At 60.4% G+C, this 26,802-nt stretch overlaps 2 protein-coding genes across 2 annotated transcripts; one reads left to right on the forward strand and one right to left on the reverse strand.

Moving 5' to 3' along the window:
* The first annotated feature begins 4,490 nt into the window (after positions 1-4,490).
* On the forward strand, positions 4,491-8,134 carry VPS28 (VPS28 subunit of ESCRT-I). Its single transcript, XM_068161107.1, has 9 exons — positions 4,491-4,658; positions 5,331-5,359; positions 5,499-5,536; positions 6,142-6,231; positions 6,314-6,419; positions 6,507-6,608; positions 7,242-7,295; positions 7,380-7,471; positions 7,921-8,134. Exons 1-9 carry the CDS (start codon positions 4,622-4,624, stop codon positions 8,036-8,038), a joined length of 666 nt encoding a protein of 221 aa, XP_068017208.1. The 5' UTR covers positions 4,491-4,621; the 3' UTR covers positions 8,039-8,134.
* A 72-nt stretch (positions 8,135-8,206) lies between these two features.
* Positions 8,207-24,899, reverse strand: TONSL (tonsoku like, DNA repair protein). Its single transcript, XM_068161108.1, is given in 26 exon segments — positions 8,207-8,957; positions 9,032-9,165; positions 9,396-9,469; positions 9,550-9,722; positions 9,809-9,950; positions 10,581-10,879; positions 12,149-12,227; positions 12,978-13,131; positions 14,579-15,369; positions 15,371-15,453; positions 15,727-15,847; positions 16,316-16,479; positions 16,910-16,982; positions 17,104-17,193; positions 17,946-18,010; positions 18,432-18,621; positions 19,018-19,143; positions 20,068-20,220; positions 20,306-20,445; positions 21,264-21,378; positions 21,957-22,128; positions 22,838-22,967; positions 23,390-23,579; positions 23,685-23,827; positions 23,939-24,034; positions 24,806-24,899. Coding segments are annotated over 26 exon segments (4,086 nt in total). The 5' UTR covers positions 24,837-24,899; the 3' UTR covers positions 8,207-8,799.
* Between the last annotated feature and the right edge of the window lie 1,903 nt (positions 24,900-26,802).

Below are 26,802 nucleotides of genomic sequence, written 5' to 3' on the forward strand. Positions count from 1 at the left end.
AGTTCTGGGCTGGTGGGACCAGCTCTGGGATGGAGAGAGTAGCTCTGGGCTGGTGGGAGCAGGGCTGGGCTGGAGAGAGCAGCTCTGGGCTGGAGAGCAGCTCTGGGCTCATGGGACCAGGGCTGGGCTGGGGAGAGCAGCTCTGGGCCGGGGAGAGCAGCTCTGGGCTCATGGGACCAGCTCTGGGCTGGAGAGAGCAGCTCTGGGCTGGGGAGAGCAGCTCTGGGCTCATGGGACCAGGGCTGGGCTGGGGAGAGCAGCTCTGGGCCGGGGAGAGCAGCTCTGGGCTCATGGGACCAGCTCTGGGCTGGAGAGAGCAGCTCTGGGCTGGGGAGAGCAGCTCTGGGCTCATGGGACCAGCTCTGGGCTGGAGAGAGCAGCTCTGGGCTCATGGGACCAGCTCTGGGCTGGAGAGAGCAGCTCTGGGCTCATGGGACCAGCTCTGGGCTGGAGAGAGCAGCTCTGGGCTGGGGAGAGCAGCTCTGGGCTCATGGGACCAGCTCTGGGCCGGAGAGAGCAGCTCTGGGCTGGTGAGAGCAGCTCTGGGCTCATGGGACCAGCTCTGGGCTGGTGAGAGCAGTTCTGGGCTGGTGGGACCAGCTCTGGGATGGAGAGAGTAGCTCTGGGCTGGTGGGAGCAGGGCTGGGCTGGAGAGAGCAGCTCTGGGCTCATGGGACCAGCTCTGGGCTGGTGGGACCAGCTCTGGGCTGGTGAGAGCAGCTCTGGGCTGGTGAGAGCAGCCTAAGTGTGGTGGGATCAGCTTAAGAGTCATGGGACCAGTCCAAAAGTGGTGGGATCAGGCCAAGGGTGGTGGGACCAGCTCTAGTGTGGTGGGAGCAGTTCTGGGGTGCTGGGGGCAGGCCAAGAGGGGTGGGATCAGTTTTGGGGTGGTGATACCAGCTGTAGGGTGGTGGTGGGAGAAGTTCAAGGGTGGTGGGACCAGGCCAGGGGGTGTGGAACTTGCTCTAACGTGGTGGCAGCAGTTCTGGGTTGGTGGGACCAGTTCTGGGGTGAGGGAAGCAGATGGGGTGGTGGGAGCAGACCAAGGGTGGTGGGAGCAGCCATGGGGGGGTGGGAGCAGCCATGGGGGGGTGGGACAGTTGGAGGGCAGGGGGATCATGCCAAGGGCAGAGGGAGCTGCCGCAGGGTGGTGAGATTGTTTGTGGTGTGGTGGGACCAGCCCCAGGGGTACAGGAGCCGGGCAAGGGCAGTGGGAGCAGTTATGGGTCTCTCCTGGCACCCCTCTTGGCATCGCCCCACGCCACATGACTGCCCCCAAGGCCACGGCACCGACCTCTGTAGCTGGGAATTGTGGGTCTGAGCCCCACCTGTGCCACTGGGGACATGGATTTTGCCCCATGGGCACCGTGCCAGGAGCAAGTTGGCACCAGGAAGTGGCACTGGGAAAGTCCCTGTCAGGGCCAGGCCCTTGTGCCATGGGTGGGGATGAGTGGATGAGCACCAGAGGAATGAGGGGTGAGGTCTGGTCACCTTCAGCCACCACCAGTGCCACCATTGTGATGCCAGCTCCAACCACAGTGACACCAGCTTCAACCACGGTGATGCCAGCTCCAACCACGGTGATGCCAGCTTCAACCACAGTGATACCAGCCCCCAAAAGAGCGATGCCAGCTCCAACCACACTGATGACAGCTTCAACCAGGGTGATGCCAGTTTCAGCCACAGGAATGTGAGCCCCCAAAACATTGATGCCAACTTCAACCACACTGCTGCCAGCTTCAACTACAGTGATGCCAGCCCCCAAAACAGTGGTGCCAGCTTCAACCAGGGTGATGCCAGCCCCAAAAACAGTGATGCCATCTTCTACCTGGGTAATGCCAGCTCCAACCACACTGATGCCAGCTTCCACCAGGGTAATGCCAGCTTCAACTACTGATACCATGCCCCAAAACAGTGATGCCAGCTTCAACCAGCGTAATGCCAGCTCCAACCATGGTGATGCCAGCCCTGAAAACAGTGATGCCAGCTCCAACCATGGTGATGCCAGCCCTGAAAACAGTGATGCCAGCTTCAACCACGGTGATGCCAGATCTGACTATGGTGATGCCAGTCCCAAACACAGTGATGCCATCTTCACCCACACTGAAGCCAGCTCCAACCATGGTGATGCCAATGGTGCCATGAAGGGAATGTTTAGTGGCAAGGAGGGAGGGGGTGGTGCTGGCACCAAACTGGGAGAGGGGCTGGGCTGAGAGCTCCTACAGTGGGCCTAAACTTCTTGAGTTAGTTCTAAATCTCTGAAATTGGGTCCAAAAGTGGCTTGAAATTGGGTCAGACTCTCCCAAGTCAAGTCTAAAAAGCTTAAATTGGGTTAAAAAAGCCTTTAAAACCAGACCTGAGTCTCTTAAGTTGGGTTGAAATCTCTTTAAGCTGGGTCTAAAACTTTTTAAGACAGATCTAACTCCTCCCAAGCCAGGTTGAAAACTCTTCAACCAGGTGGGTGGGTGCCATGGACAGTGGCACTGAGTGCACCCTCAGCAAGTTTGCTGATGACACCAAGCTGTGTGGTGCAGCAGACACGTTGGAGGGAAGGGATCCATCCAGAGGGACCTTGACAGGCTGGAGAGGTGGGCACAAGGTTCAATAAGAGCAAGTGCAGGGTCCTGCAGCTGGGTGGAGGCAATCCCAGGCACAAATCCAGGCTGGGCAGGGACTGGCTGGAAAGCAGCCCTGAGGAGAGAGACTTGGGGGTGCTGGTGGACAAAAAGCTCAACAGGAGCTCTCAGTGTGCACTTGCAGCCCGCAAAGCCAATCAGATCCTGGGCTGCATCAGGAGAAGTGTGGCCAGCAGGTCGAGGGAGGTGATCCTCCCCCTCTGCTCAGCCCTGGTGAGACCCCACCTGGAGTACTGTGTCCAGTTCTGGAGCCCCTATTACAAGAGGGATGTGGAGGTGCTGGAAGGTGTCCAGAGCAGGGCCACAAGGATGATCAGAGGGCTGGAGCACCTCTCCTATGAGGACAGACTGAAGGAGTTGGGGCTGTTCAGTCTGCAGAAGAGAAGGCTCCGAGGTGACCTCATTGTGGCCTTCCAGTATCTGAAGGGGGCCTACAGGAAGGCTGGGGAGGGACTGCTCAGGATCTCAGGTAGTGATAGGACTAGGGGGAATGGAATGAAGCTGGAGGTGGGGAGATTCAGGCTAGATGGGAGGAGGAAGTTCTTCCCCATGAGAGTGGTGAAGCCCTGGAATGGGTTGTCCAGGGAGGTGGTCGAGGCCCCATCCCTGGAGGTGTTTAAGCCCAGGCTGGATGAGGCTCTGGCCAGGCTGATCTAGTGTGGGGTGTCCCTGCCCATGGCAGGGGGGGTTGGAACTAGATGATCCTTGTGGTCCCTTCCAACCCTGAATGAAACTATGAAACTGGATTAAAATCTCTTTAAATTAGCTCAATGCCTCTTAAGCTAAGTTCTCCCAAGACAGGTCTAACATTTCCTTAAACCAGGTCTAGAACTCTTTAAATCTGCCCCAAAATCTCTAAAGTCAGATCTAAACATCTTAGAACTGGTCCAGATCCATTTAAAATGGCTCAAAAGGTTTTAAATCAGGTCCAACCCCCCTAATTTGGGTCTAATAAATCCCTTAATTCAGGTTGAAACTTCTTTAAAGTTTGGTCTGGATCTTTTGAACCACTAAATCTCTTTAAACTGGCTCCAAAATCTCTTACACCGGATTCACAGCCCTTAACTTGTGCCTATGGCCCTCAGTGCAGCTCAAAATTACTTGAAAGAGAATCAAAGTCTCTTTAAAGTCAGTCTAAATCCCTAAAACCAGCTCTGAATCTCTTTAAATCAGGTCTGAATCACTTAGATCCTTCATTTGGGTCTAAATCTCATAAACCAAGTCTAAATCGATTCAAATTGGGTCAAAAATATCTCAAAGTGAGTCAAAATCTCTTTAAATCGGGTCCAAATCCCTTCATTTGGGTCTAAATCTCATAAACCAAGACTAAGTCTATTCAAACTGGGTCAAAACCTCTCAAACTGGGTCAAAATCTCTTTAAATCGGGTCCAAATCCCTTCATTTGGGTCTAAATCTCATAAACCAAGCCTAAATCTATTCAAATTGTGTCAAAACCTCTCAAAGTGAGTCAAAATCTCTTTAAATCATGTCAAGATCCCTTCATTTGGGTCTAAATCTCATAAACCAAGTCCAAATCTATTTAAACTGGGTCAAAACCTCTCAAACTGGGTCAAAATCTCTTTAAATCGGGTCCAAATCCCTTCATTTGGGTCTACATCTCATAAGCAAAGCCTAAATCTATTCAAATTGGGTCAAAATCTCTTTAAATCGGGTCGAAATCCCTTCATTTGGGTCTAAATCCCTTAATCCAGGTCACAATCCCTTTCAAGTGGTTCGAAAGCCTCCCAGTTACGCCCCCAGGCTCCTAGCCCCGCCCCCAGCCCCCCCGACCCCGCCTCCCGCGGAGGCAGCGGCGGCCGCTGCCAGGCTCGATTAAGCGATCGCTGCGTCATCGACCCCCAGCCGCCGCCATTTTTGCGGAAGCTCCGGGAATCGGCGCCGGGAATCGGGAAGCCTCGCCGGGAAGCGGCGGGTGGTGACCGGAGCCCTCCGGAGTCCTCCAGGAGAGGCCGGGCCCCGGCGGGATGTTTCACGGCATCACGGGGCCGCCCGGCATGGGAGGTGAGAGCCGCGGGGTTAGCGGAGAGCGGAGCTGGGGGTACGGGGAGGGACCCCCGGGAGGCACCCCCGGGCTACCGGGAGGGGAACTGGGGGTACCGGGAGGGGTTACCGGGAGGTGGCTTGGGGCTATCAAGGGGACACGGAGGCTACGGGGAAGGGGAACTGAGCTTCCGCGGGGTCCGGAGTTTACCGGGGGGCACCGTGGGGCCACTGGAGAGGGGAAGAGAGCTGCTGGTGGAGGTGTTGGGGCTGCCGGGATGGACCCCGAGGTTGCGGAGGTGGGGAACGGGGCTAGCAGAGCGGCAACAGCTGCCTTGGGAAGGTGGTGCTGGGCTTACTGGGAGGGGCTTCAGGGTTACTGGTGGGGTACTGCAGTTATTGGGTCTGCTGGGAGGGGGACTGTGGCTGCCGGGGGGACCAGAGTTACCTGGTGGGGGCTACTGGGAAGGGTCTTGGAGCTGCCAAGGGGTCATTGGGAGGGGTCCTGGGGCTACTGGGGGGTGAACCAGTCACTGGAATGGGGCTAGCAGGGTGGGGATTTACTGGGAGGGTGACTGGGGCTACTGGAAGAGGTCTTGGGGCTACCAGAGGGGGACCAGTAAGAGAACTGGGGTTACAGGTGGGGGATCTTGGTGCCCCCCAACCTCTGTTTAACGCTCTGCCCACGCACAGCCCCCGGGAACAAGCCGGAGCTCTATGAGGTGAGTGTCACCACCGGCCCCGCCGGCATGGCCCCGGGGCAGCCTGGCTGGCTGGCCCCAGGGGGAGCCTGGCTGGTTGGCCCCAGGGGCAGCCTGGCTGGTTGGCCCCAGGGCTGATCGGGTCTTGCTGTCCCCACAGGAGGTGAAGCTCTACAAGAATGCACGGGAGAGGGAGAAGTGAGTCTGGCCTCCCCCCTGCCACCAGTGCCACCACCGTGCCCCCCCCAGCCTCCAGGATGGGGGAGAGTGTCCCAGGAGCTGCTCCTCCATCGTGGTCCCTCTTGGGCCACCCTTGTCCAGCATGGGTCCCTCTTCTCCACTGTGGCCTTTCCTGGTCCCCTTTCTCCATCAAGACCTCTCTTGGGACAGCTGTTGTGCACCATGGGCCTTCCCAGGACGCAGTTCTCCATCACGGTGCCCTCTTCTTCAGCAGGGACACCGTTCCCCGTTGCGATCTTCTCCACTGTGGGCCTTCCCAGGACGCTCTTCTCCACTGTGCTCCTTCATTCACCATCCTGGTCCTTCATGGGCCTCCCTTTTCTGTTGGGGTCCTTCCTGGGACCCTTCTTTCCACCACGTTCCCCTTCTTCACTGGTCCTTCCTGGTACACCATTGCCCATCAAGGGCTCCTTGTCCCCATCAAGGTCCTTCCCTGGGACACCACAGTCCATCATGGTCCACCCTGGGACACCAAGGTCCCCTCTTCTCCATGGTGGTCCCTGCTGGGACACCCTCATCCCCCAAGGTCCCCCTTCTCCACCAGGTGCCCGTTGCCCTTGCAGGTACGACAACATGGCCGAGCTCTTTGCGGTGGTGAAGACGCTGCAGGCCCTGGAGAAGGCCTACATCAAGGACTGTGTCTCACCCAATGAGTAAGTCCCCAGCTGATGGTACCCAGAGGGTCCCTGCTGGCGTCCCTGGGCTTGGGGACCTTCTGGCTGCTGTCCCCTGCAGGTACACAGCCGCCTGCTCCCGTCTGCTGGTCCAGTTCAAAGCTGCCCTCAAGCAGGTCCAAGGTGCTGAGATCAGCTCCATCGATGACTTCTGCCGCAAGTTCCGGGTGAGCCGAGGTGCCGGCGGTGCCACTGCCACCAGCGGTGCCAAACTGGGTGCTGGCTGTGCCGCTAACACCGTCATCTCACTGCAGCTTGACTGTCCCTTGGCCATGGAGAGGATCAAGGAGGACAGGCCCATCACCATCAAGGATGACAAGGGCAACCTCAACCGCTGCATCGCCGACATCGTCTCTGTACGACGCTGGCTTGGGTGGATTTGGGGGTGTGGAAAGGGTTGGGGTTGAGCTGGAAGGGTTGTGGTTGAGCTAGGATGGGTTGGGGTTGAGCTGGAAGGGCTGGGGTTGAGCTAGGATGGGTTGGGGTTGAGCTGGAAGGGTTGGGGTTGAGCTAGGATGGGTTGGGGTTGAGTTGGAAAGGTTGTGGTTGAGCCAAGAGGGTCATGAGAAAGGTTGTGGTTGAGCCAAGGAGGGTCATGGTTGAGCTGGGTCATGGCTGAATCAAGAAGGTCCTGGTTAAGCCAATGGGGTCATGGCTGAATCAAGAAGGTCCTGGTTAAGCCAATGGGGTCATGGCTGAATCAAGAAGGTCCTGGTTAAGCCAATGGGGTCATGGCTGAATCAAGAAGGTCCTGGTTACGCCAAGGTTGTGAGGTGGGTCATTGTTGAGCCAAGATGGGTTGTGGTTGAGGTGGAAAGGTCCTGGTTGAGCCACGGTTAAAAGGTGGGTTGCGATTGAGCCAGGAGGGGTCATGGTTGACCCAGAGAAGTCTCAGCTGAGCTGAGCTGAGGAGGGTCATGGTTGAACCAGAGGGTCTCCAGGTTGGGCTGGGACGGTCATGGCCAAGCCAAACCCTCCTTCTCTCCCAGCTCTTCATCACAGTGATGGACAAGCTACGCCTGGAGATCCGAGCCATGGACGAGGTGAGGAGCCTGTGACCCCACCCCAGCTGCACTGGGACCTGCACTCCTGCCCCAGCCCCTTACGTTCTCCTCCTCCCACCCCAGATCCAACCAGACCTGCGGGAGCTGATGGAGACCATGAACCGCATGAGCCACCTGCCCCCCGACTTCGAGGGCAGGCAGAAGGTCAACCAATGGTGAGCACCAGGACTAGGGGGAATGGAAGGAAGCTGGAGGTGGGGAGATCCAGGCTGGAGGGGAGGAGGAAGTTCTTCACCATGAGAGTGGTGACGCCCTGGAATGGGTTGTCCAGGGAGGTGGTTGAGGCCCTGTCCCTGGAGGTGTTTAAGCCCAGGCTGGCTGAGGCTCTGGCCAGGCTGATCTAGTGTGGGGTGTCCCTGCCCATGGCAGGGGGGTTGGAACTAGATGATCCTTGTGGTCCCTTCCAGCCCTGACTGATTCTATTATACTATGACTGGCACCACCACCCTGGTGGGGGGAGGGCTTGAATCCCTCCTTAGGCTCTGAAGCCCACCTTGGGTTCTGAAGCCCACCTTGGGTTCTGAAGCCCACCTTGGGTTCTGAAGCCCACCTTGGGTTCTGAAGCCCACCTTAGGCTCTGAAGCCCACCTTGTTCTTCTCCTAGGCTGCAGACCCTCAGCGGGATGTCGGCCTCAGACGAGCTGGATGACTCCCAGGTCAGGCAGATGTTGTTTGACCTGGAGTCAGCCTACAACGCCTTCAACCGCTTCCTCCACGCATGACCTCCTCCCCAACCCCCCATGGAGCCTCCCTGTTCCCTCCCCATCCTTCCTGGTGGTTAGAAGAAGCTGGAGGCAATAAAGCTTCTTTGTCACCTGCTTGGTGTCGCCACCACCACCTCCCCCCCAGGAAAGCACCAACCACCATCCATAAATAGGGGGTGTAATGAGCCAGGACGGTTAAAACCACGAGCCACTAGTCCAAACCCACGAGCCACCAGTCCAAACCCCGATGCCACCAGTCCAAACCCACGAGCCACCAGTCCAAACCCCGATGCCACCAGTCCAAACTCGCTGCCACCAGTCCAAATCCCGCTGCCACCAGTCCAAACCCACGAGCCACCAGTCCAAACCCCGATGCCACCAGTCCAAACTCGCTGCCACCAGTCCAAACCCGCGAGCCACCAGTCCAAACCCATGAGCCACCAGTCCAAAACCACGAGCCACCAGTCCAAACCCCGCTGCCACCAGTCCAAACCCACGAGCCACCAGTCCAAACCCCGCTGCCACCAGTCCAAACCCATGAGCCACCAGTCCAAACCCCGATGCCACCAGTCCAAACTCGCTGCCACCAGTCCAAACCCGCTGCCACCAGTCCAAACCCGTGAGCCACCAGTCCAAACCCGCTGCCACCAGTCCAAACCCCGCTGCCACCAGTTGAAACCCATGAGCCACCAGTCCAAACCCCGCTGCCACCAGTCCAAACTCGCTGCCACCAGTCCAAACCCATGAGCCACCAGTCCAAACCCGCTGCCAGCAGTGCTTCAGAGGCTCTTCCAGAAGAGCTTGTGGTGCCGTGTGAGGGTGCAGAGCCCGGCAGCGCCTCGCCAAGCTTCGCCGGCTCTGGCATGGCGCCCGCAGAGCCGCAGCTCCTGGATCTTGCCGGCGCTTTCGGCCTCCAAAGGAGCTTCCACAGAGCAACCTGGTGGGAAGGAGGGAAGAGGTCGGCACGGTGCCAAGTGTTGGTGGCACAGGTGGCTGTGGTGCTGTCCCTACCTGCTAGGCTGAGGAACTGCAGCCCCTGGTGCCTCTCCTCCAGGGCGCTGAGCAGTGACCGCAGCCCTGCCGTGGTGATGCCGGGGTTGGCCGAGAAATCCAAGGAAACCAGAGCTGGGCAAGCTGGAAGACACCTAAGGAGGGGGTGCAGGTGGTGAAAGGACCCATCTTTGTCACCTCCTGGTCCCCAGGCAGCTGGCTTTGTCCCCACAGAGGGCACTGGTGCCTCACCGCACCGCCACAGCGGTGTTGCCACAGCGTGTCCTTGGGAGGCGGACGGTGACACCAGGACACCCCCTCGGTGTGGATGGTGACTCCAGAACCACCACCACCACCTGTCACCTGTGTCCCTCTGTCCCCTCACCTGGCCACTTGCAGGACGTCTCCATCGCCCAGGTGGTTCCCGGACAGCCTGAGGTGGCTCAAGGCGCAGCCCTCCTGCGGGCACAAGCAGGGCACCGCCGTCACCGCCGTGGCGCCCGGCAAGGAGCGACGTCCCCTTGTGGGCTGCGTCTCACCTGTGCCAGGAACTTGACGAGCGCCGGGGCCAGGGGCTGGGGTGCAGGGCCGGCGATGGAGCCCAGCTCTAAGCTTGCCAGGCTGTGGCAGGGCAGAGCGCCGAGGAGCCGCGCCAGCCCCGCCGCGCCCAGCGCGTTCTGCGACAGGCTCAGCCTCTGCAGCCGGGGCGCTCCTAGGAGGGGACGCCGGCACCGCTGAGCGCCTGGCCGGCACCCAGCGATGCCAGCGCGGCACCGGGGGGGCGCCAGGGGCCCTTACCCTCCAGGTGGAAGGCGGCGGTGAAGCCACAGGCGTCCAGGCGCAGGGTGGTGAGGGCCGGGCAGCGCCGCAGCAGCTCGGCGAGGGGGCGGCAAGAGGCATCCCCAAGAGGGTTTAGGCTCAGGTTTAGCTCCTCCAGGCTCTGGGAAGAGGGCAGAGGGGAAACAAAGCCCAGGTTTGTGGGGACAAAACCCAGGTGAAGGAGGCACAGGGTGAGTCTGGGGGGACAAAAGCCTGGCTTAGAGGACACCAGGTTCAAGAGGACAACCACCAGATGCAGGGGGTAAAGAACAGCTTAAGGAGAGACAGGACCAGTCTGGGGGGAGAAAAACCAGGACTGGGGACAAAAAACAGGCTTAGGGGGAGAAAGGACATGTCTGGAGGATAGAGAAGGCCTTTGGGGGACAAAAACAGGTTTAAGGGGACAAAGGGCAGGCTTAGGGTGGGGAGGCAATGTTAAGGGGGACAAACACTAGGCCTAGGGGACACAGAAGTGCTTTAAGGGGACAAAAAGCAGGGTCTGGGGGATGGAAGTATTCTAGGGACAAAAGCCAGGCTCGGGTGACAGAAAGTGAAGAGGACACACCAGAGGTTTAGGGAGAGAAAGCCCAGATTTAGGGGATGAAAAAGGTGATTTTGGGGCTCAAGGAGACACAGGAGAGGTTGAGAGGGACCCAGGAGAGGTTGAGAGGGACACAGGAGATGTTGAGAGGGACCCAGGCCAGTTGGAGGGGACAAGCAGGAGGGGTCCCACCTGCCCCCCAGTCTGTACCTGGAAGGTGTGGGGCTGCTGGGGCAGGAGGTCCCGGAGCCCCCTGGCTCCCAGCCTGTTGCCAGTGAGGTCGAGCTGGGTGAGGGCCGGCAGGGTGCCCAGCGTGGCCAGCAGCTCGCCGCCCGCCGCGTCGGTGAGGCCGCAGCCCCGCAGCCGCAGCTGCTGCAGCCGCTCCTGCAGCTTCAGGGCCCTCAGCAGGGGGGGCAGCTGCGGGGGGGACAGGGACAGCCCACCCCCCAGCACCAGCGCTGGGCTCTGCTCCTGCAGCTCCATCACCTTCAGCAGCAGCGGGTGGGCATCTGCAGGGCACAGAAAGGGTGGTGGCACCGGGGGTGGGGTTTGGTGGTGCTTGGGAGGCTTTGGGTGGTCCTTTGGTGCCTTTGGTAACCCTTTAGTGGCTTTGGTAACCCTTTGGTGGCCTTTTAGGGACCCTTTGGTGGCTTTGGTAGCCCTTCAGTGGCCCTTTGGTGGTCTTTTAGTGACCCTTTGGTAGCTTTGGTAACCCTTCAATGGCTTTTAGTGACCCTTTGGTGGCTTTGGTAACCCTTTAGTGGCTTTTAGTGACTCTGGTGCTTTGGTAACCCTTCAATGACCCTTTGGTGGCTTTGGTGACCTTTCAGTGGCCCTTTGGTGGTCTTTTAGTGACCCTTTGGTAACCCTTTAGTGGCTTTTAGTGACACTTTGAGGGCTTTAAGTGGCCCTCTGGTAGCCTTTCAGAAGCTTTGGGTGGCCCTCTGATGGCTTTGGTATTCCTCTGCTGGGCTTTAGTGGCTCTGCAGTGGCTTTCACTGACACTTTGATGGCTTTGGTGGCCTTCTGGCAGCTTTCAGTGGCCCTTGGGAGGCTTTTGGTGGCCCTTCCATGGGTTTTAGTAGTACTTTGGTAGCTCTCTGATAGCTTTGCTAACCCTGTAGTGGCTTTTATGGTGCTTTGGTAGCTTTGCAGTGGCTTTTGTGGCCTTTCCAGTGTTTTTTTGTTGCCCTGTGATAGCTTTTTATGGCCCCCTGGGTGGCTTTTGGTGGATTCTAGTCAGAGTTTGATGATTTTTAATGGGCACTTCATGGCTTTTGAGGGATTTTAGTGCCTTTCCCTGGGCCTTCAATGGCTTTAGCCACCCTGTGGTGGTTTCTGGTGGCCCTTTAATGGCTTTGCTGACCTTTTAGTGCTTCCAGTGCCCCTTTGGTGGCTCTGAGTGGCTCTTGAGTGGCTTTTGGTGGCCCTTCCATGATTTAAGTAGCTTTTAGGGGCTCTTTGGTCACTCTTTAGTGGCTTTTAGAGGCCCTCTGATGGATTTTAATGGCCCTTGGGTGGCTTCTGTGGCCCTTGGATGATTTTTGGTGGCTTTTAGTAACCATTGATGGCTTTTGGGGGCCTTTGATGGCTTTTAGCAGCCACGGGGACACCCCAGGAGACCTCCTCCCTCCCTTGGTGAACCCACATTTGGACCCTCTGACCCTGATGACAGCCCCATGCTGACTGGGGACAGGGATCCCAAGCCCTGTCCCTGGGTGGCAATAGTCCCCAAGGTGAGATGGGGGTGAGAGGGAGGGGACAGGAAGGGTCCTTACCCACAGCCAGGCTCTGGCAGGCCCTTCGGTAGCGCTCAGCCAAGGGTGGCAGGTCCCAGCCCTGCACCTCTGCCAGCACCTGCCATGGCACCAAGGATGTCACCACCAGTATGGCACCAGAATGGAGGTGGGGGGCTAGGGGATCCCAGTGTGGAGGGCCTGGAATTGGGGGGGGGGGGGGGGGCTTGGCACAGGGTGGGCATTCCCAGCTTGGAGTGGGGGGGCTCATCCTTTGGGTCCCAGTTCAGGGTGGGGGCCCCAGTTTGGAGTGGAGGGGGGTCCCAGTATCAGGGTGGGAGGCCCAGTGTGGGATCCCAGCACAGGGCAGGGTGTCCCAGCCCAGAATGAGGGGTTCAGAGTGAGGGGTCCCCTTGTAGGGTCCCAGCTTAGACTGGGGGTCCCAGTTTGTGGTAGGGGTGGCGGGGGGGGGTCGGGTCTCAATATGGGTTCCTAACACAGGGTGGGGGTCTCAGTTCAGGATGAGGGTCCCAAGGTGGGGTCCCAACACAGGCTGGGGGGGGGTCCCAGTTCAGTGTGAGGGATCCCACTGTAAGGTCCCAGCCTGGAGTAGGAATCCCAGTCTGGGGCAAGGGTCCCAGCTTGGAGCAGGAGCCCTGATCTGGGCTGGGAGAGCAGGGGAACCTTGGCATTGGGTAGGGGGGTCCCAGATTGGAGTCCTGGCACCGAGCTGGGGGCTGTGTGGGGGGGGTCCCAGTGTGGGATCCCAGCTCAGGGGTCACAACAAGGGGTCTCAACACTGGGGGTGGGGTGGGGGCGGTTGTGGTCCCAGGTGAGGGGTGTCGGGGGGGGGGTGGGGGGGGTCACCCACCTCCTCGTTGCTCTGCAGGACGTCCCCCACGGGGTCCTGGGGGGCCAGCAGCGCCCCCTCGCGGCGCAGGCTGAGGCGCGGCAGCAGGCCGCAGCCCTGGTAGAAGCGTTCGGCCGCCCGCTGTGCCAGCCAGGACACCGCCAGCGGCGGGCAGCTGCGGGGCAAGGCCGCTGCTCAGCACTGGCTGCGCCAGCACCGCGCCCCAGGGCTGCCAGCACCGCGCCCCAGGCAGGCAGGGCTGCCAGCACCGCGCCCCAGGGCTGCCAGCACCGCGCCCCAGCGCACGCCAGCACCGCGCCCCAGGCAGGCAGGGCTGCCAGCACCGCGCCCCACGGCACACCAGCACCACGCCCCAGGCAGGCAGGGCTGCCAGCACCGCGCCCCAGGGCTGCCAGCACCGCGCCCCAGGGCTGCCAGCACCGCGCCCCAGGCAGGCAGGGCTGCCAGCACCGCGCCCCAGCGCACGCCAGCACCACGCCCCAGGCAGGCAGGGCTGCCAGCAGGCTCCTGGGGGGGGGCTAAAGAGGATGGTAGGGTCCCCAAGCGGAATATGGGGGGCAAAGAGGATTGGGAAGGGGCTCAAGGAGGGACATGGAGGTCCCAGAGAGGATATGGGGGTCCCAAAGGGGGATACAGGGCTCTGAGGGGGTCCTGAAGGGGATATGGGGGTCCCAAAGGGGATATGGGGGTCCCAAAGGGGGATACAGGGCTCTGTGGGGGTCCTGAAGGGGGATACAGGGCTCTGAGGGGGTCCTGAAGGGGATATGGGGGTCCCGAAGTGGATATGGGGGTCCCAAAGGGGGGTACAGGGCTCTGTGGGGGTCCTGAAGAGGATATGGGGGTCCTGAAGAGGATATGGGGGTCCTGAAGAGGGGTACAGGGCTCTGTGGGGGTCCTGAAGGGGATATGGGGGTCCTGAAGAGGATATGGGGGTCCCAAAGGCGGATACAGGGCTCTGTGGGGGTCCTGAAGCAGATATGGGGGTCCCAAGGGGGATACAGGGTTCTGAGGGGGTTCTGAAGAGGATATGGGGGTCCCAAAGGGATATATGGAGGATTCACAGGGGTGCTAAAGTGAGACATGGGGGTTTCATGTGGGTCTCAAAGAGGACATGGGGGTCTCAAGGGGCAAGATGGAGGTCCTAGGTGGGTCCCAAAGGGGCCATGGGAGTCCCAAGGAGGTCTTAAAGGAGATCCAGGGCACCCAAATGAGATCGAAGGGTGCTATGGAACTCCCAGAGGGGATATGGGGGGCTCAAGGGGGTCCCAAAAAGAAAATGGGGTCCTAGGGAGGTCTTCCAGGGAATATAGGGGCTCCTAAGGGGCATATGGGGGTCCTAGGTGGGTCCCAAAGGGGATTTGGGGGTTCCTTAGGGGGCCCAAAGGGGATCTCAAAGGTGACCTGGAGATCTCATGGGGGTCTTGTGAGGGTCCCAAATGGAATCTAGGGGGGTCTCGAGGGGGATAGGGGTGTGCCAAGGGAGATGTAAGGGTCCCAGTGAGGATGTGGGGCCCTGGGTCTCAAGGGGGGCTCCAAGCTGTCCCAGAGGGACAGAGGGGTGCCAGGAAGCAGCGGGGGGAGACGGGGGGCAGGGGCCTCACCTCTGGGGCACGGGGATGAGGAAGACGCTGTCCTGGACGCGCACGCGCACGCGGAGCGCCGGCGGGGGGCCCGGCGGTGCCGGGGCAGCGACTCCACCTTCTTCCTTCTCTTCCTCCACCTCCTCCTCCTCCTCCTCCTCCCCAGAGAGGGGGTTCCCAGCAGCCTCGGGGGGCCTCTGCTCCCTCCAGCCCCTCCTGAGCAGGCCGGTCAATCGGCTCTGCCGGCAGCGCCGCGGTCGGTGCCGTGCCGCGGCTGGGGCCCTGCCGTCGCTCTCCGCTCCTGTGCCGTCCCCCAGCACCGACACCGCGTCCTGGGGGTCCCGGCGAGGCCGTTTGCGACCCCCCCGAGCCTCCCCGAGGTCATCTTCCAACCAATTTTCCTCCTCCAGGTACTGCTCCACTGGGATCAGCGCCGGGGGCCGGCACCCTGCCACAGTGCCACCACTGATGGAGGGGCTGGTGCTGCCAGGAAGGGGGTTGGCACCACCGGGAAGGGGTTTGGTGGTGCCAAAGGGGGATTTGGTGCCACCAGGATGGGATTTGGCATTTCCAAGGAGAGATTTGACACCACCAGGGTGGGATTTGGCGTTTCCAAGGAGGGATTTGGCCCCACTGGGAAGGGATCTGGCATCATTAGGAAGGGATTCAGTGCCGCCACAGATGGAGTTGGTGCCACCAGCGAGGGACTTGGCACTGCCAAGCCCCCCAGCAGCAGCTCCACCTGGCTCTGGCTCCACTTCCAGCCCCTCCACGTCCCCCCCCGCCAAGCACCGGTGCCCGCAGCCGCTTCCTGACCGGCTTCAGTGGCACCATGTCACCGGCACCGGCGTCACCGTCGCCCTCTGGCACCGAGTCCTGGCAGAGCTGTGACAGGGCTGAGAATGGGAGGGGGGTGTTGAAGCCCTCAGCTCAACTCAGACCCCCCAAATGCCCCAGAGGGGGGTGCTGGGGTGCCCGCTGGGGGTGGGCGAGGGGGGTGCCAGCTGGGGGTGGGTGATGGGGGTGGGCGAGGGGGGGTGCCAGCTGGGGGTGGGTGATGGGCGTGCCCAATGGAGGTGGGTGATGGGGGTGGGCGCTGGGGGTGCCAGCTGGGGGTGCCTGCTGGGGGTGGGTGCTAGGGGTGCCCGCTGAGGGTGCCCTCTGCGTACCCGGAGCAGCAGCCTGGCGGAGCAGGCTGTGGGTGTGCTGGCAGCGCTGCCAGGTCTCCTGGTCCAGCTCGGGGCCGTACGCCTGCAGCCAGCGCTCCAGGGTGCCCAGCGGGGTCAGGCCCTAGGGGATGGGCACACACTCAGGCACCCCTGCCCCCCACAGCCCCCAAAGCCCACAGCTCCTTCCTCTCCGAGCCCCAGGGACCGCCTCAAGCCCTGTGTCAAAGCCCTGTGTCCCGGGTCCCCCGCACCCCGAACCCCCACAGCCCAGCATCCCCACATCTCTGGGTCCCAAGATCTGTGTCCCCAGAAAGACCTAAATCCCCAAATCCCAGAGTGAGTTCCAGGATCCCCAAATCCCTGGATCCCACAGTCCCTAAGCCCCCAACCCCCAGAATTCCCAAACATCAGAACCACAAAGCTCTGAGCCCCCCGAGCTCCCACATCTCAGAACCCCTAGGACCCCCAACCCCAGAATTCCCAACCCCCAGCATCCCTACATCCCAGACCCCCCAGCTCCCAGGATCCTCCCCCAGCTCCCGGAATCCCCACCCCCCGCCTTCCCCCGGCTCGGTTGGGGCGCCCCCACCTGGCTGTCTCTGGCATTGACGGAGGCCCCGCGGCGCAGCAGCTCCTGCGCCACCTCAAAGTGGCCGCAGCTGAGGGCATCGTGCAGGGGGGTGATGCCCTCGCAGCCTGGCCCCCCCGGGTCGTTCACCGCTGCCCCCCGCTCCAGCAGCGCCTGAACGATCTCTGGGGGCAGAGGGCACAAGAAGTAAGGGGGGAGGGGGGGGGGGTTAGAGGAGGTTCTGCCCACTCCTGGGAAGCCTTTTCTCACTCCTGGGGGGGCTCTTTCCCCTCCTGGGGGGCTTTCTATTGCTCCTGCAGGGGGCTTTTTCCACTCTTAGGGGTCTTCTTTTTCCTCCTGGGGGAATCTTTCCATTCCTAGGGGGTCGCCTTTTGCTCCTGGCAAGCCCTTCCCACTCCTGGGGGGGCCTCTTCCCACTCCTGGGGGGGTTGGTCTCTTTTTGTTCCAGGGAGGCCTTTTTTCACTCCTGGGGGGCTCATCGCAGTTTTAGGGGTTCCCTTCCCCTCCTGGGGGTCCTTTTTCATTCCTGGGGGAGGAGGGGCTGCTCATTTCCCTGCTGAGGGTCTTTGCCCCCTCCCTCTCCCCCAGACTCACCCAGGTGCCCATGGTTGCAGGCCTCATGCAGGGGGGTCCAGCCGCAGTAATCCCGGGGGTTCAGAGGGTGCCCCTACAACAGCCCCCCCCAAAGGAGAAACACGAGGGGGTGTCAGTGGGGTACTAAAGGGTCTTGGGGACAGGCTGAGGGGCGTGGGGACAGGGTGTGAGGTGTTTTTTGGGGGGGGTCTGACCTGTTTGAGGAAGAGCTGCACCCGGCGCAGGTCTCCCTCGATGCAGGCGCGGTGCAGGGGGGTCTCGCCCCGCTCGTTGCGACGGTTCCACTGCAGGGAAACAGGGAGGGGGGGCAACAGTGGGGACCCCCACACCGAGTGTTGGGGTGTCAAGGAATGAGGGAAACCCCCCCCCACACGCACACCCTAATGCTGGGGTGTCAGGGAGAGCCCTCACCCCAACTTGGCAGCAGCAAGGGAAGGAGGAAGCCTGCCCCACCCCACCCCCCCATTCTCAGGGTGCCGAGAGAAAGGGGAGACCCCCCCCAAACCCTAATTCTGGGGTGTCAGGGAGAGACCCCATCCCACCTGGGGAGTGTCAAAGGAAGGGGGAGACCCTCACCCCAAATTCTGGGGGCAGCAAGGGAAAGAGGAGACACCCTCCCCTGATTTTGGGGGTGTCAAGGGAAAGAGGAGACCCCCACCCTTACTTTGGGGGTGTCAAGGGAAAGAGGAGACCCCCACCCTCATTTTGGGGGTGTCAAGGGAAAGATGAGACCCCCACCCTTACTTTGGGGGTGTCAAGGGAAAGAGGAGACCCCCACCCCAATTTTGGGGATGTCAAGGGAAAGAGGAGACCCCCCACCCTTGTTTTGGGGTGCCAGGGAAAGAGGAGACCCCCACCCTTATTTTGGGGTGTCAGGGAAAGAGGAGACCCCCCACCCTTATTTTGGGGTGCCAGGGAAACCTCCCCACATCCCCAATGTAAGGGTGTCAAGAGGGGGCCCCTACCCCAATTTGGGGATCTCAGGGGGGAGGCAGAGCTCCCATCCACCCCACTTTAGGGGGTGTCCCCTCCTCACCTTACAGATCCTCCTCCTGCCAGGGACACTCTTGCTGTAGCCTTCCAGGTCATCTTCCTCCCCCTCTGCAGGAGGAGGGAGAGAAAAACAAATTGGGGGAGAAACAAAAAGCAAACTGAGGGGGGGGGGGGGAAACCAGAACCAAAACAGGGCAAAAAAAAAAACCTAAACCCACCCCTAAATGATGGAAAATAAACCTAAACCTAAACCAAAACAGTGCGGGGGGGAAGCCAAACCACCACAAGGCAAACAACCAACACAAAATGGGAAGGGGGGGAAGGAAATCAAACACAAAAATGAGGGGGAAGGGGGAGCCAAAATGAGGGGGGGGGGGGAAGAGCCAAAAGTCCACAGAAAAGCCCCAAAATGAGGAAAGAGTTTCCCCCAAATGGTTTAAAAGCCAACCCCCAAAGATGTCCCTCCCCCCCCAAAAGGACACAAATGAGGACCCTGCCTGCCCCCCACCCCTCCTCCCCAGTCACTCACCGCTCTCAGACAGCTCCAGCTCGCTCTCCTCTTCCTCCTCCTGTGCCTGGCTGCTCTCCAGATCTTCTTCTTCCTCTTCTTCTCCCTGGGGGGCTCCTCCCAGCCCCCCCAGCTGCTCCAGGGTGGCTGCGGCGGCTTCGGCCTCCCCCAGCCGCAGCTGCAGGGCATGGAGCTGGCGCAGGGCCTGGCGCTGGGGGAGAGGGGAGGGAGGAGAGTGAGGGGAAAAGGGAGAGGGGAGAAGGGGAAAAGGGAGAGGGGAGAAGGGGAAAAGGGAGAGGGGAGAAGGGGAAAAGGGAGAGGGGAGAAGGGGAAAAGGGAGAGGGGAGAAGGGGAAAAGGGAGAGGGGAGAAGGGGAAAAGGGAGAGGGGAGAAGGGGAAAAGGGAGAGGGGAGAAGGGGAAAAGGGAGAGGGGAGAAAGGGAAAGGGAGAGGGGAGAAGGGGAGGAAGGGAGGAAATTAAAGGGAAAGAGAAGGGGAATAGGGAAGGGGGAAGAGGAAAAAGGGAGAGATGGAAGGAGAAAAGGAGAAGGAAGTGGAGGAAGGTGCCCCCCACCAGCCAATGTGGGGGATCCTGGGGGGGCCCTCACCTGCACCCGGGGGTCTCCTGCCACCTGGGCTCGTTCCAGGGCGGTCTGGAGGCAGCTCTGGATGCGGGGAGGGGGCTCCCCGGCCTCCTCCATGGCCAGTGCCATGTTCAGCCAGGTCTTCCCTTCCTGGGGTGCCCAAATTGGGGGGTCTCAGGGTTTGGGTCTTGAGGGAGGCACAGACAACCTGCCCCAATTCCCTGCCAGCACCCCCTCCCCAACCTCAAGAAGCCCCCCCAAAATTCCCCAGAACCTCTCCCAAAGCACCAAGAAGCAGCCCCCCAACCCCAAGACCCTTACCCAGGACCCCAGTAAGCTCCCCAGGGCCTCCAGAAGCTTCCCAAGATGACAACAAGCTCCCTCCAGCCCAAATGAGCCCCCCAGGACCCAAAGAGCCTCCCCCAAGGACCCCCAAAAGACCCTCAAGAACCCAAATGAGCCCTCTCAAGTCCTAATGACCCCACCCTGAACACCAAAGGACCCCCTAAAGTTCTCAGGCATCACCCAAGGGCAATGGAAATCCCTCTAAAGACCCCATGAGACCCTCAAGATGACCACCAAGGACCCCTCTAAAGACTCATGACCCCCTCAGAACCTCAAGATGGCCATCAAGGACCCCAAGATGACCACCAAGGACCCCCAAAAGCCCCCCAAGGACCATGAGGACCCCTCTAAAGACCCATGACCCCCTCAGAAGCTCAAGATGACCATCAAGGACCTCAAGATGACCACCAAGGACCCCCAGACGTCCTCCAAAGACCATAAGGACCCCTCTAAAGACCCATGACCCCCTCAGAACCTCAAGATGGCCATCAAGGACCTCAAGATGACCACCAAGGACCTCAAGGACCCCTCTAAAGACCCATGACCCCTTCAGAAGCTCAAGATGACCACCAAAGACCCCCCCAGGGAACCCTCATGAAGGTTCCAGAGGAGCCTCAAAATGCCCACAGAGGAGCTGGGAAAAGCCCTGCTGAGGACCACGAGGGCCTGTGTACCACCCAAGGTCTGCTCAGAGCCTGGAGGTGAGCCCCAGGACGCCTCAGAGCTCACCTCCAGCGCGTCCCCGCGGTGCAGGGCCAGCTCCTGCTGGTAGTGGTGGATGGCTCGCGCGTAGTCCTTGAGGTCGCCGAAGGTGGTGGCCAGCGAGACGTGGATGACGGCCACTTCCCCTGGCGGCCTCCCCAGCTCCTGGGCCAAGCTCAGCTGGGCTCCCCCAGCGACCTCCAGTTAATGGAGAGACCTCCAACCCCCACCCCCCCGGGTCAGCCAGCCCTGCCCCCCGACCCACCTGCCGCTGGTAGGCCTCCACGGCTCGGCCGTAGTCTCCCTGCTTGGAGAAGGTGTCCCCGAGCTGCTCGCTGAGCGACAGAGCCACCCGCGGCGCCGCCGCCTCCTCCAGGGCCTCCTGCAGCCGGGCCACCTTGCTGGCTGCCAGGGGAGGCACAGGCAGGAGGTGCTGAGGGCCTCCGGGGGTCCCCTCGAGCGTCACACCCGCCTGGGCCGGGCATTAGTGCAGCCCTGGGGACATCGTCTGGACCCCGCAGGCATCATCGCATCCCTGGGCACAGGGACCTGCTCCTGGAGACCACATCGGGCCCCTGGGGACCCCATCTGGCCCCTGGGGACCCCATCTCATCCTTAGGGACATCATCTGGTCCATGGGGACCTCATCTCATCCTTCAGGACATCATCTGGCCCCTGGGGACCCCATCTCATCCTTAGGGACATCATCTCATCCCTGAGCACAGTGACCTGCTCCTGGAGACCCCATCTCATCCCTGGGCACAGGGACCTGCTCCTGGAGACCCCATCTGGCCCCTGGGGACCTCATCTCATCCTTAGGGACATCATCTCGTCACTGGGCACAGTGACCTGCTCCTGGAGACCTCATCTGGCCCCTGGGGACCCCATCTCATCCTTCAGGACATCATCTGGCCCCAGGGGACCCCGTCTTGACCGTGGGGACGTCATCTCACCCCTGGGGACATCAACTGGTCCCTGGGGACCTCACCTCGCCCTTGAGGATACCATCTCATCCTTAAGGACACTGTCCTGCTCCTGGGGACATCATCTTGACCTGGGGACATTGTCACACCCCTGGGGACATCGTCTGGACCCTGCTAAGTCCAGCTGGGCAGCTGCTTGGGCCATGACCCCTCCTCTGGGGACACTGTCTCGCCCCTGTGGCCTCGTCCCTGTGCCTTCAGGCCAGCATCCCTGCCTCAGGGCTACTGCCCCCAGCTCACCATAGCGCAGGTTGGAGCGCAGGAGGTCCCTCTGCCAGGGCTGTGATGGCCCCAGCAGGTAGGCTTGCTTCAGAGACCTCTTGGCTGCTGCAAAGTCCCCCAGGCTCAGCAGGACCTGTGGGGGACAACAGGGGACACCAGGGCACAGGCAAGTCACCAGAGCCTACAACAGCTACCCACCTGCAAGGGGTGGCACTGAGATCCCAAGGCAGGTCCTCAGCACCCACCTGAGCTCCAAGAAGCTCCTCCAGGAGCCACAAAGCCCCCCCAGAACCCAAAGAATTTCCCCCAGGGACCCAAAAATCCCCCCCAGACCTTTTCCAAGTGGTACAACCCCCCGAGGAGGGTCTCCAAACCTCCCAGAAGGGAGGTCCCAGCACCCACCTGAGCCCCAAGAAGCTCCTCCAGAGCCACAAACCCTGCCTAGGACCCCAAAAACCTACTTAAGGGTACCCAAAAACTCCTCCCCAGATCCCCCCAAGGGGTACAAACCCTCAGGGAGGGTCCCCAAACCCCCAAGAATCAAGGCCCCAGCAGCCACCTGAGCTACGAGAAGCTCCTCCAGGAGCCACGAAGCCCCCACAGGACCCCAAGAACTTCCCCCGGGGAGCCAAAAATCCCCCCCCAGAGTCCCCCCAGGGGATACAAACCCCCGGTCCCCAAAGCCCCAGGAGGGGGCGCCCCAGCACCCACCTGGGCAGTGCTGCTGCAGCAGTCACTCTCCAGCCCCTTCTCCTTCATCTTGCGGGCGCAGTCGCGGGCTCGCGCCAGGCACCGCAGGGCCCCCGAGTGGTCTCCCTCCCGCAGCTGGATGTGGCCCAGGTTGAAGTAAGCTCGGTACAGATCCTCGGTGAGCCGGCCCTGGCTGCACAGCGAGCCGAGGTGGCTGCCAGCTGGCACCAAACCCCAGCAACGCTGCCGAACGGCACCGAAACCGGCACCAAACCCCAGCCGCAGGGCTGGAGCTGGCACCAAACCCCATCCCCAGCGCCAAATGGCATCAAAGGCGCCACACAAACCCCAACTTCAGGGCTGGAGTTGACACCAAATCCCATCAGTGTTGGCAAATGGCACCAAAATAGGCACTAAAACTCTCTGTGGCTACCAAACAGCGCCACAGTTGGCACCAAACCCCCACCTTGGGGCTGCAGCTGGCACCAAACTGCATCATCTGTGCCAAACAGCATCAGAAAGTGGCACCAAACCCCCACCTCTGGGGCTGGAGTTAGCACCAGACCCCATCAGCAGCGCCCAGTGGCGCAAACCCAGGCACCAAAACCCAAGCACAGGGCTGGAGCTGCTACCAAATGCCATCACCAGTACCAATCTGCACCAAAGCTGCCTCCCAGTTTTCCCAGTCCCCCCCCGGTTTACAGCCAGCCCAGGATCCTTCAGTATTGGCCTCACACTCAGACCAGCATCCTGCAGTATCCTCCTTACACCCAGACCAGTATCCCCCAGCAACCTCCCTCCACTCACCCTAGTCCCCCCAGTTTCCCAGTCCCCCCCCAGGAGCTCCTTACACCCACACCAGTGGCTCCCAGTCCCCCCCCAGTGCTGGTACTGGTCCTTACTCAGCCAGGAAGATGCTTTTCTTGATGTACTGGTGGCTCTTGGCAGGGTCCTTCAGGCTGTCATAGACCAGCCCCAGGTTGAGGTAGAGCCGAGTCCTCATCTCCGTCACCTCCCGCTCTGGGACGGCTCCTGCTCCACCGAGCATGGGAAGAGACTGGAGGTCACCAACCATGGGGACAGCACTGCCAGGTCACCAACCATGGGGACAGCACTGCCAGGTCACCACCAGACCCTGCTCTGCAGCACCACATCCACAGGACTTTGAAAGGCTTTTCTTCAGACTTTATTGATCTTCTCCAACCCCTACTCCTCCTCCTCTCTGCAGCCCCTTTCCTCCTCCTCCTCTCTCCAGCCCCTACTCCTCCTCCTCCTCTCTCCAGCCCCTTCTCTTTCCTCTCCTCAATGCTCCCACCAATCTTGGTGCCACCTCCACACTCACCCAAAGTGCCTCCACCTTCGCCCCCAAGGAGATGAAGGAGAAGAAACCCCCAAGCGCCAAACCCTGAGCAAGCCTCCCCCAGACCCACCACCCCCTCTGGGAGCTCACCCACCTTCCAGTTTCTCCTCCACAATGGTCAAACTGGTGTGGAAAGCCCTTTCAGCCTTCCTCCAAGCCTCCTGCGCCGCGGTGCCGTCGCTGTCAGCCATGAACATGTAGGTCCTCCCGATGGTGGCCCAGGCTCGCTGCTGCTCCGTCTCGTCCGCCAGTCCCCGCGCCAGCTCCAAGTGCTGGTGCTGGTGCTGTTGAGGATGGAGGAGATGACAGGAAGCTTCAGACCCTTCCTGAAGGCCACTTTGAGGCCTCTCCCTCTCCCCTTCAAGACCCCCCAAGGAGCGACCCCCCACTTTGAGCGCAGCCTCGTAGTTCTCCATCTCAGCCAGGCGTTCGCCGATCTTGCGGTGCGCCACGGCGCAGCCCAGCCCGTCCCCGGCGCCTTCCAGCAGCCGCAGCTCCTGCCGGTGCTCTTCCAGAGCCTCCTCATAACGACCTGGGCGGGGGGGGAGCAAGGGCGGGGAGCTGTTAAAAAAATTTGAGGGGAGGGCTTTTTAGATCTTTGGAGGAGCCCCCTCGAGCCGGGGGGAGGAGGCTGGGGGCTCACCACAGCTCGCCAAAATCTCGCCCAGCTGGTTGCAAAGCGCCGCTTCTTCCACCAGGTGCCCGCCGCGCTGAGCCTTCTCCTTTGCCTTCTGCAGCTCTGATTAGAGGGGGGGGGGCACACACACACAGAGCAGAAAAAACAGAGGGAGCCCACAGTAAACGGGGAGGAGGACACACAGCTCTGAGGGTACCCCAAAACGCTCACCAGTTGGTGGCTCTGAGCCTGGGGGGGACGTCTCTGTAGCACACACACCCCCCCCCCCCCAGTGTGTCCTCACCAGGGAAAGGGGACCCCAAATGGGTGGGGACAAGCCCAGAGACCCCCCCTCCTAAATTAGCCCGGACTAAGAGACATCTCTGCAACTACCCTATGTGGGTCCTCAGTGGGGAAGGGGGGGGGGGGGGGGCCCAAATGGCCTCAGAATGGTAGGGATGCTCCCAGGGAGCCCTCAAACCAGTCCTGCCTGGCTTTGAGCCTGGCCTTGTAGTCCCCCCTGAGTGCCCTCACTGGGGAAAGCGGGGACCCCAAAATGCTGGGGACCACCCCAAGGACTCCCCAAAACAAGGCTGGCTTGGCTCTGAAGCTAGAATGCAGCCTCTGTAGCTTGCAGTGTGCCCTCACCAGGATAGTGGAAATGGCCCAGGACTAGTCTGGCCTGGCTGTGAACCCCGGGGGGTGCCTCATAGCCCCCCCCAGTGGGGGAGTGCGGCGAAGGGGTTAAAGCCACAGAAAAGGGACCAGCGGGGCCAGGAAGGGAAATCGAGGCGCCAGGAGGACCTGGGCAGGGGGCTCTTTGGAGCTGCCCAGGTCGAAGGGGGGCGGGAATGCTCTAAGAGCCCCGCAGGCCCGGTGCAGGCCCCTACTCACGGCGGATCTCCCGCGCCCGTTCCGCGCTCATTCCCCGCCGCTGCCGCAGAACCCGCCGAGAGCTCTAGCCCCTCCTCGCAGACACCCCCATTGGTCACTGCTTCGTCCCTTCCCGCCAATCCGCGTAGGGAAACGCGCAAAGAGGCCGTTTCTATTGGTCAGATTGCACAGATGAACCCGCCCCCTTTAGGCGGGGATTGATGCTGCCGGCCTGTCCCGCATCTGGACGGAAGGGATGCCGGGAAGTGTGGCCGGAAGTCGTCGAAGCACAGTAGCAAACGTCGTGAGTTGACCGCAGAGGATGATGGGAGGTGTGGTGGGACGGCCGCGAAGCATCACGAGAGGCGCGGCGTCCCCTCCTCCTTCAGCTGCTGCTTTCACTGCTGCTCCCAGTACACCTCCAGCCGTCTGTAGTCCCAGCCAGCGGTTCCCACTGGTCCCCAGTACCCGCCGCCCACCGGTCCCAGTAACCCCAGGCTCCCCCTTGTACCCTCCAGTAAGCTGTCAGCGCTACTCAGTATCACCTGGTGCACTCCAGCAGCTCCCAGCGCCCACAGCATGCTGCTCCCCTCTCACCCCCACTGCACCCAGTAACCGCCCTTGCCCCCAGCACAGTAGACCCCAGGGACCAGCAGTTGGGTGTAAAAAAAACACCAAAACAACCCAAAAGCAAAGCAAACAAATTATCCAATTTGGGGTTACAAAGAAAAAACTCTCCTCACAGTTTGGAAGCACAAAAATTCACCCCAAACCCTCCATTTTGGTTCACAATTTTGGTTAAGAAGGGGCAAACTTTTGGTTATAAAATAAAATAAAAATATCAAAGTGTAGTGGGGGGAAAAAAATTATGGTAAAAAACCCAGGGACTTTTACACAAGATTTGGATATTTCGGTTAAAGATCTTTCCATTTTCAGTTAAAATACCCCAGTTTGGCTTAAAATTCCTCCAATTCTAGTTTGAAAGCCACAAGTTGGAGGGGGAAAAAAAAAACCAACCAAGCCCCCCCACTTAAGAGGGAGTGGGAGGAGAAAAAAAACAAACTTCAATATGGGGGGGGGGAAGAAACCCAAACAAAACTTGGGGGAGGGGAAAAAGAAACCTACAAAACTCCCAATTTTTAGAAGCACACACACAAACCTCCAATAATTTTGGGGAAAAAAACACCCTCCAAGTTTGTGTCAAAGCCCTTCCATTTCTGGTTAAAACCCACCTCGTGTCATTTAAATCCTTTGAATTCTGGTAAGAATCCTTTCAACTTTTAGTTACTCCCTCCCTCAAATTCTTGTTAAAAACCCACCGAATTTGGGGGGTGGGGGGGAATAAATCCTTCCCTTTTGGTTTTAAAACTGCCAATTTTGGGGGTTGTTTGGGTTTTTTTGTTCTAATAAAAATCCAATTTTGATCCTTCAAACTCTGGTTTAAAACCCTTCCCTCCACGTCTAGTTTAAACCCACCCCCCAACGCCGCTCCCTGATTTCATCTCTTTATCTAAATCCCTCCCCATCTGGGGGCTCCAAACCCCTCCAATCTGGGGGCCACACATAAAACATTAAAATAACCCCCCAATTTTGCTTTCAACCTCTCCACGTTTGGTTAACCACCCCCAGTTCTGCCCACCCCACCCCCATTCCCAGGTCTCACCTCTCTCCTTCCCCATGGCCACGCTTTCTCCCGCTGCCAGCGCGGCTCTCTGCCCCCCTCCACCCCCACACCCCCCCCCAGCCGTTTTGAAACCTTCCCAAACCCCCAAAGAATTGGAAAATTCCCCATTTTCTTTTATTCTAACAGTAAAACACCCGCAGGAGCCGCTGGCCCCCAACACCCCCACCTCCCCCCCAGGGTTCCCCCCACAGGCCCTTCCCCGGCGCCGTCGCCGCGCTCGGGGAGAAGCCACCATCGCCGCTGCCGCTATCCTGTGAAGACTTCCCCTCCAGTTTTGAGGCGACTTCCCCCCCCTTTCCCCACAGTCGTGGTGGGGCAGGGTCTGGCAGTGGGG

The sequence above is a fragment of the Melanerpes formicivorus genome, unplaced genomic scaffold (assembly GCF_026170545.1).
Source record: "Melanerpes formicivorus ecotype bairdi unplaced genomic scaffold, bMelFor1.0.p_v2 SCAF_56, whole genome shotgun sequence".
NCBI lineage: Eukaryota > Metazoa > Chordata > Aves > Piciformes > Picidae > Melanerpes > Melanerpes formicivorus.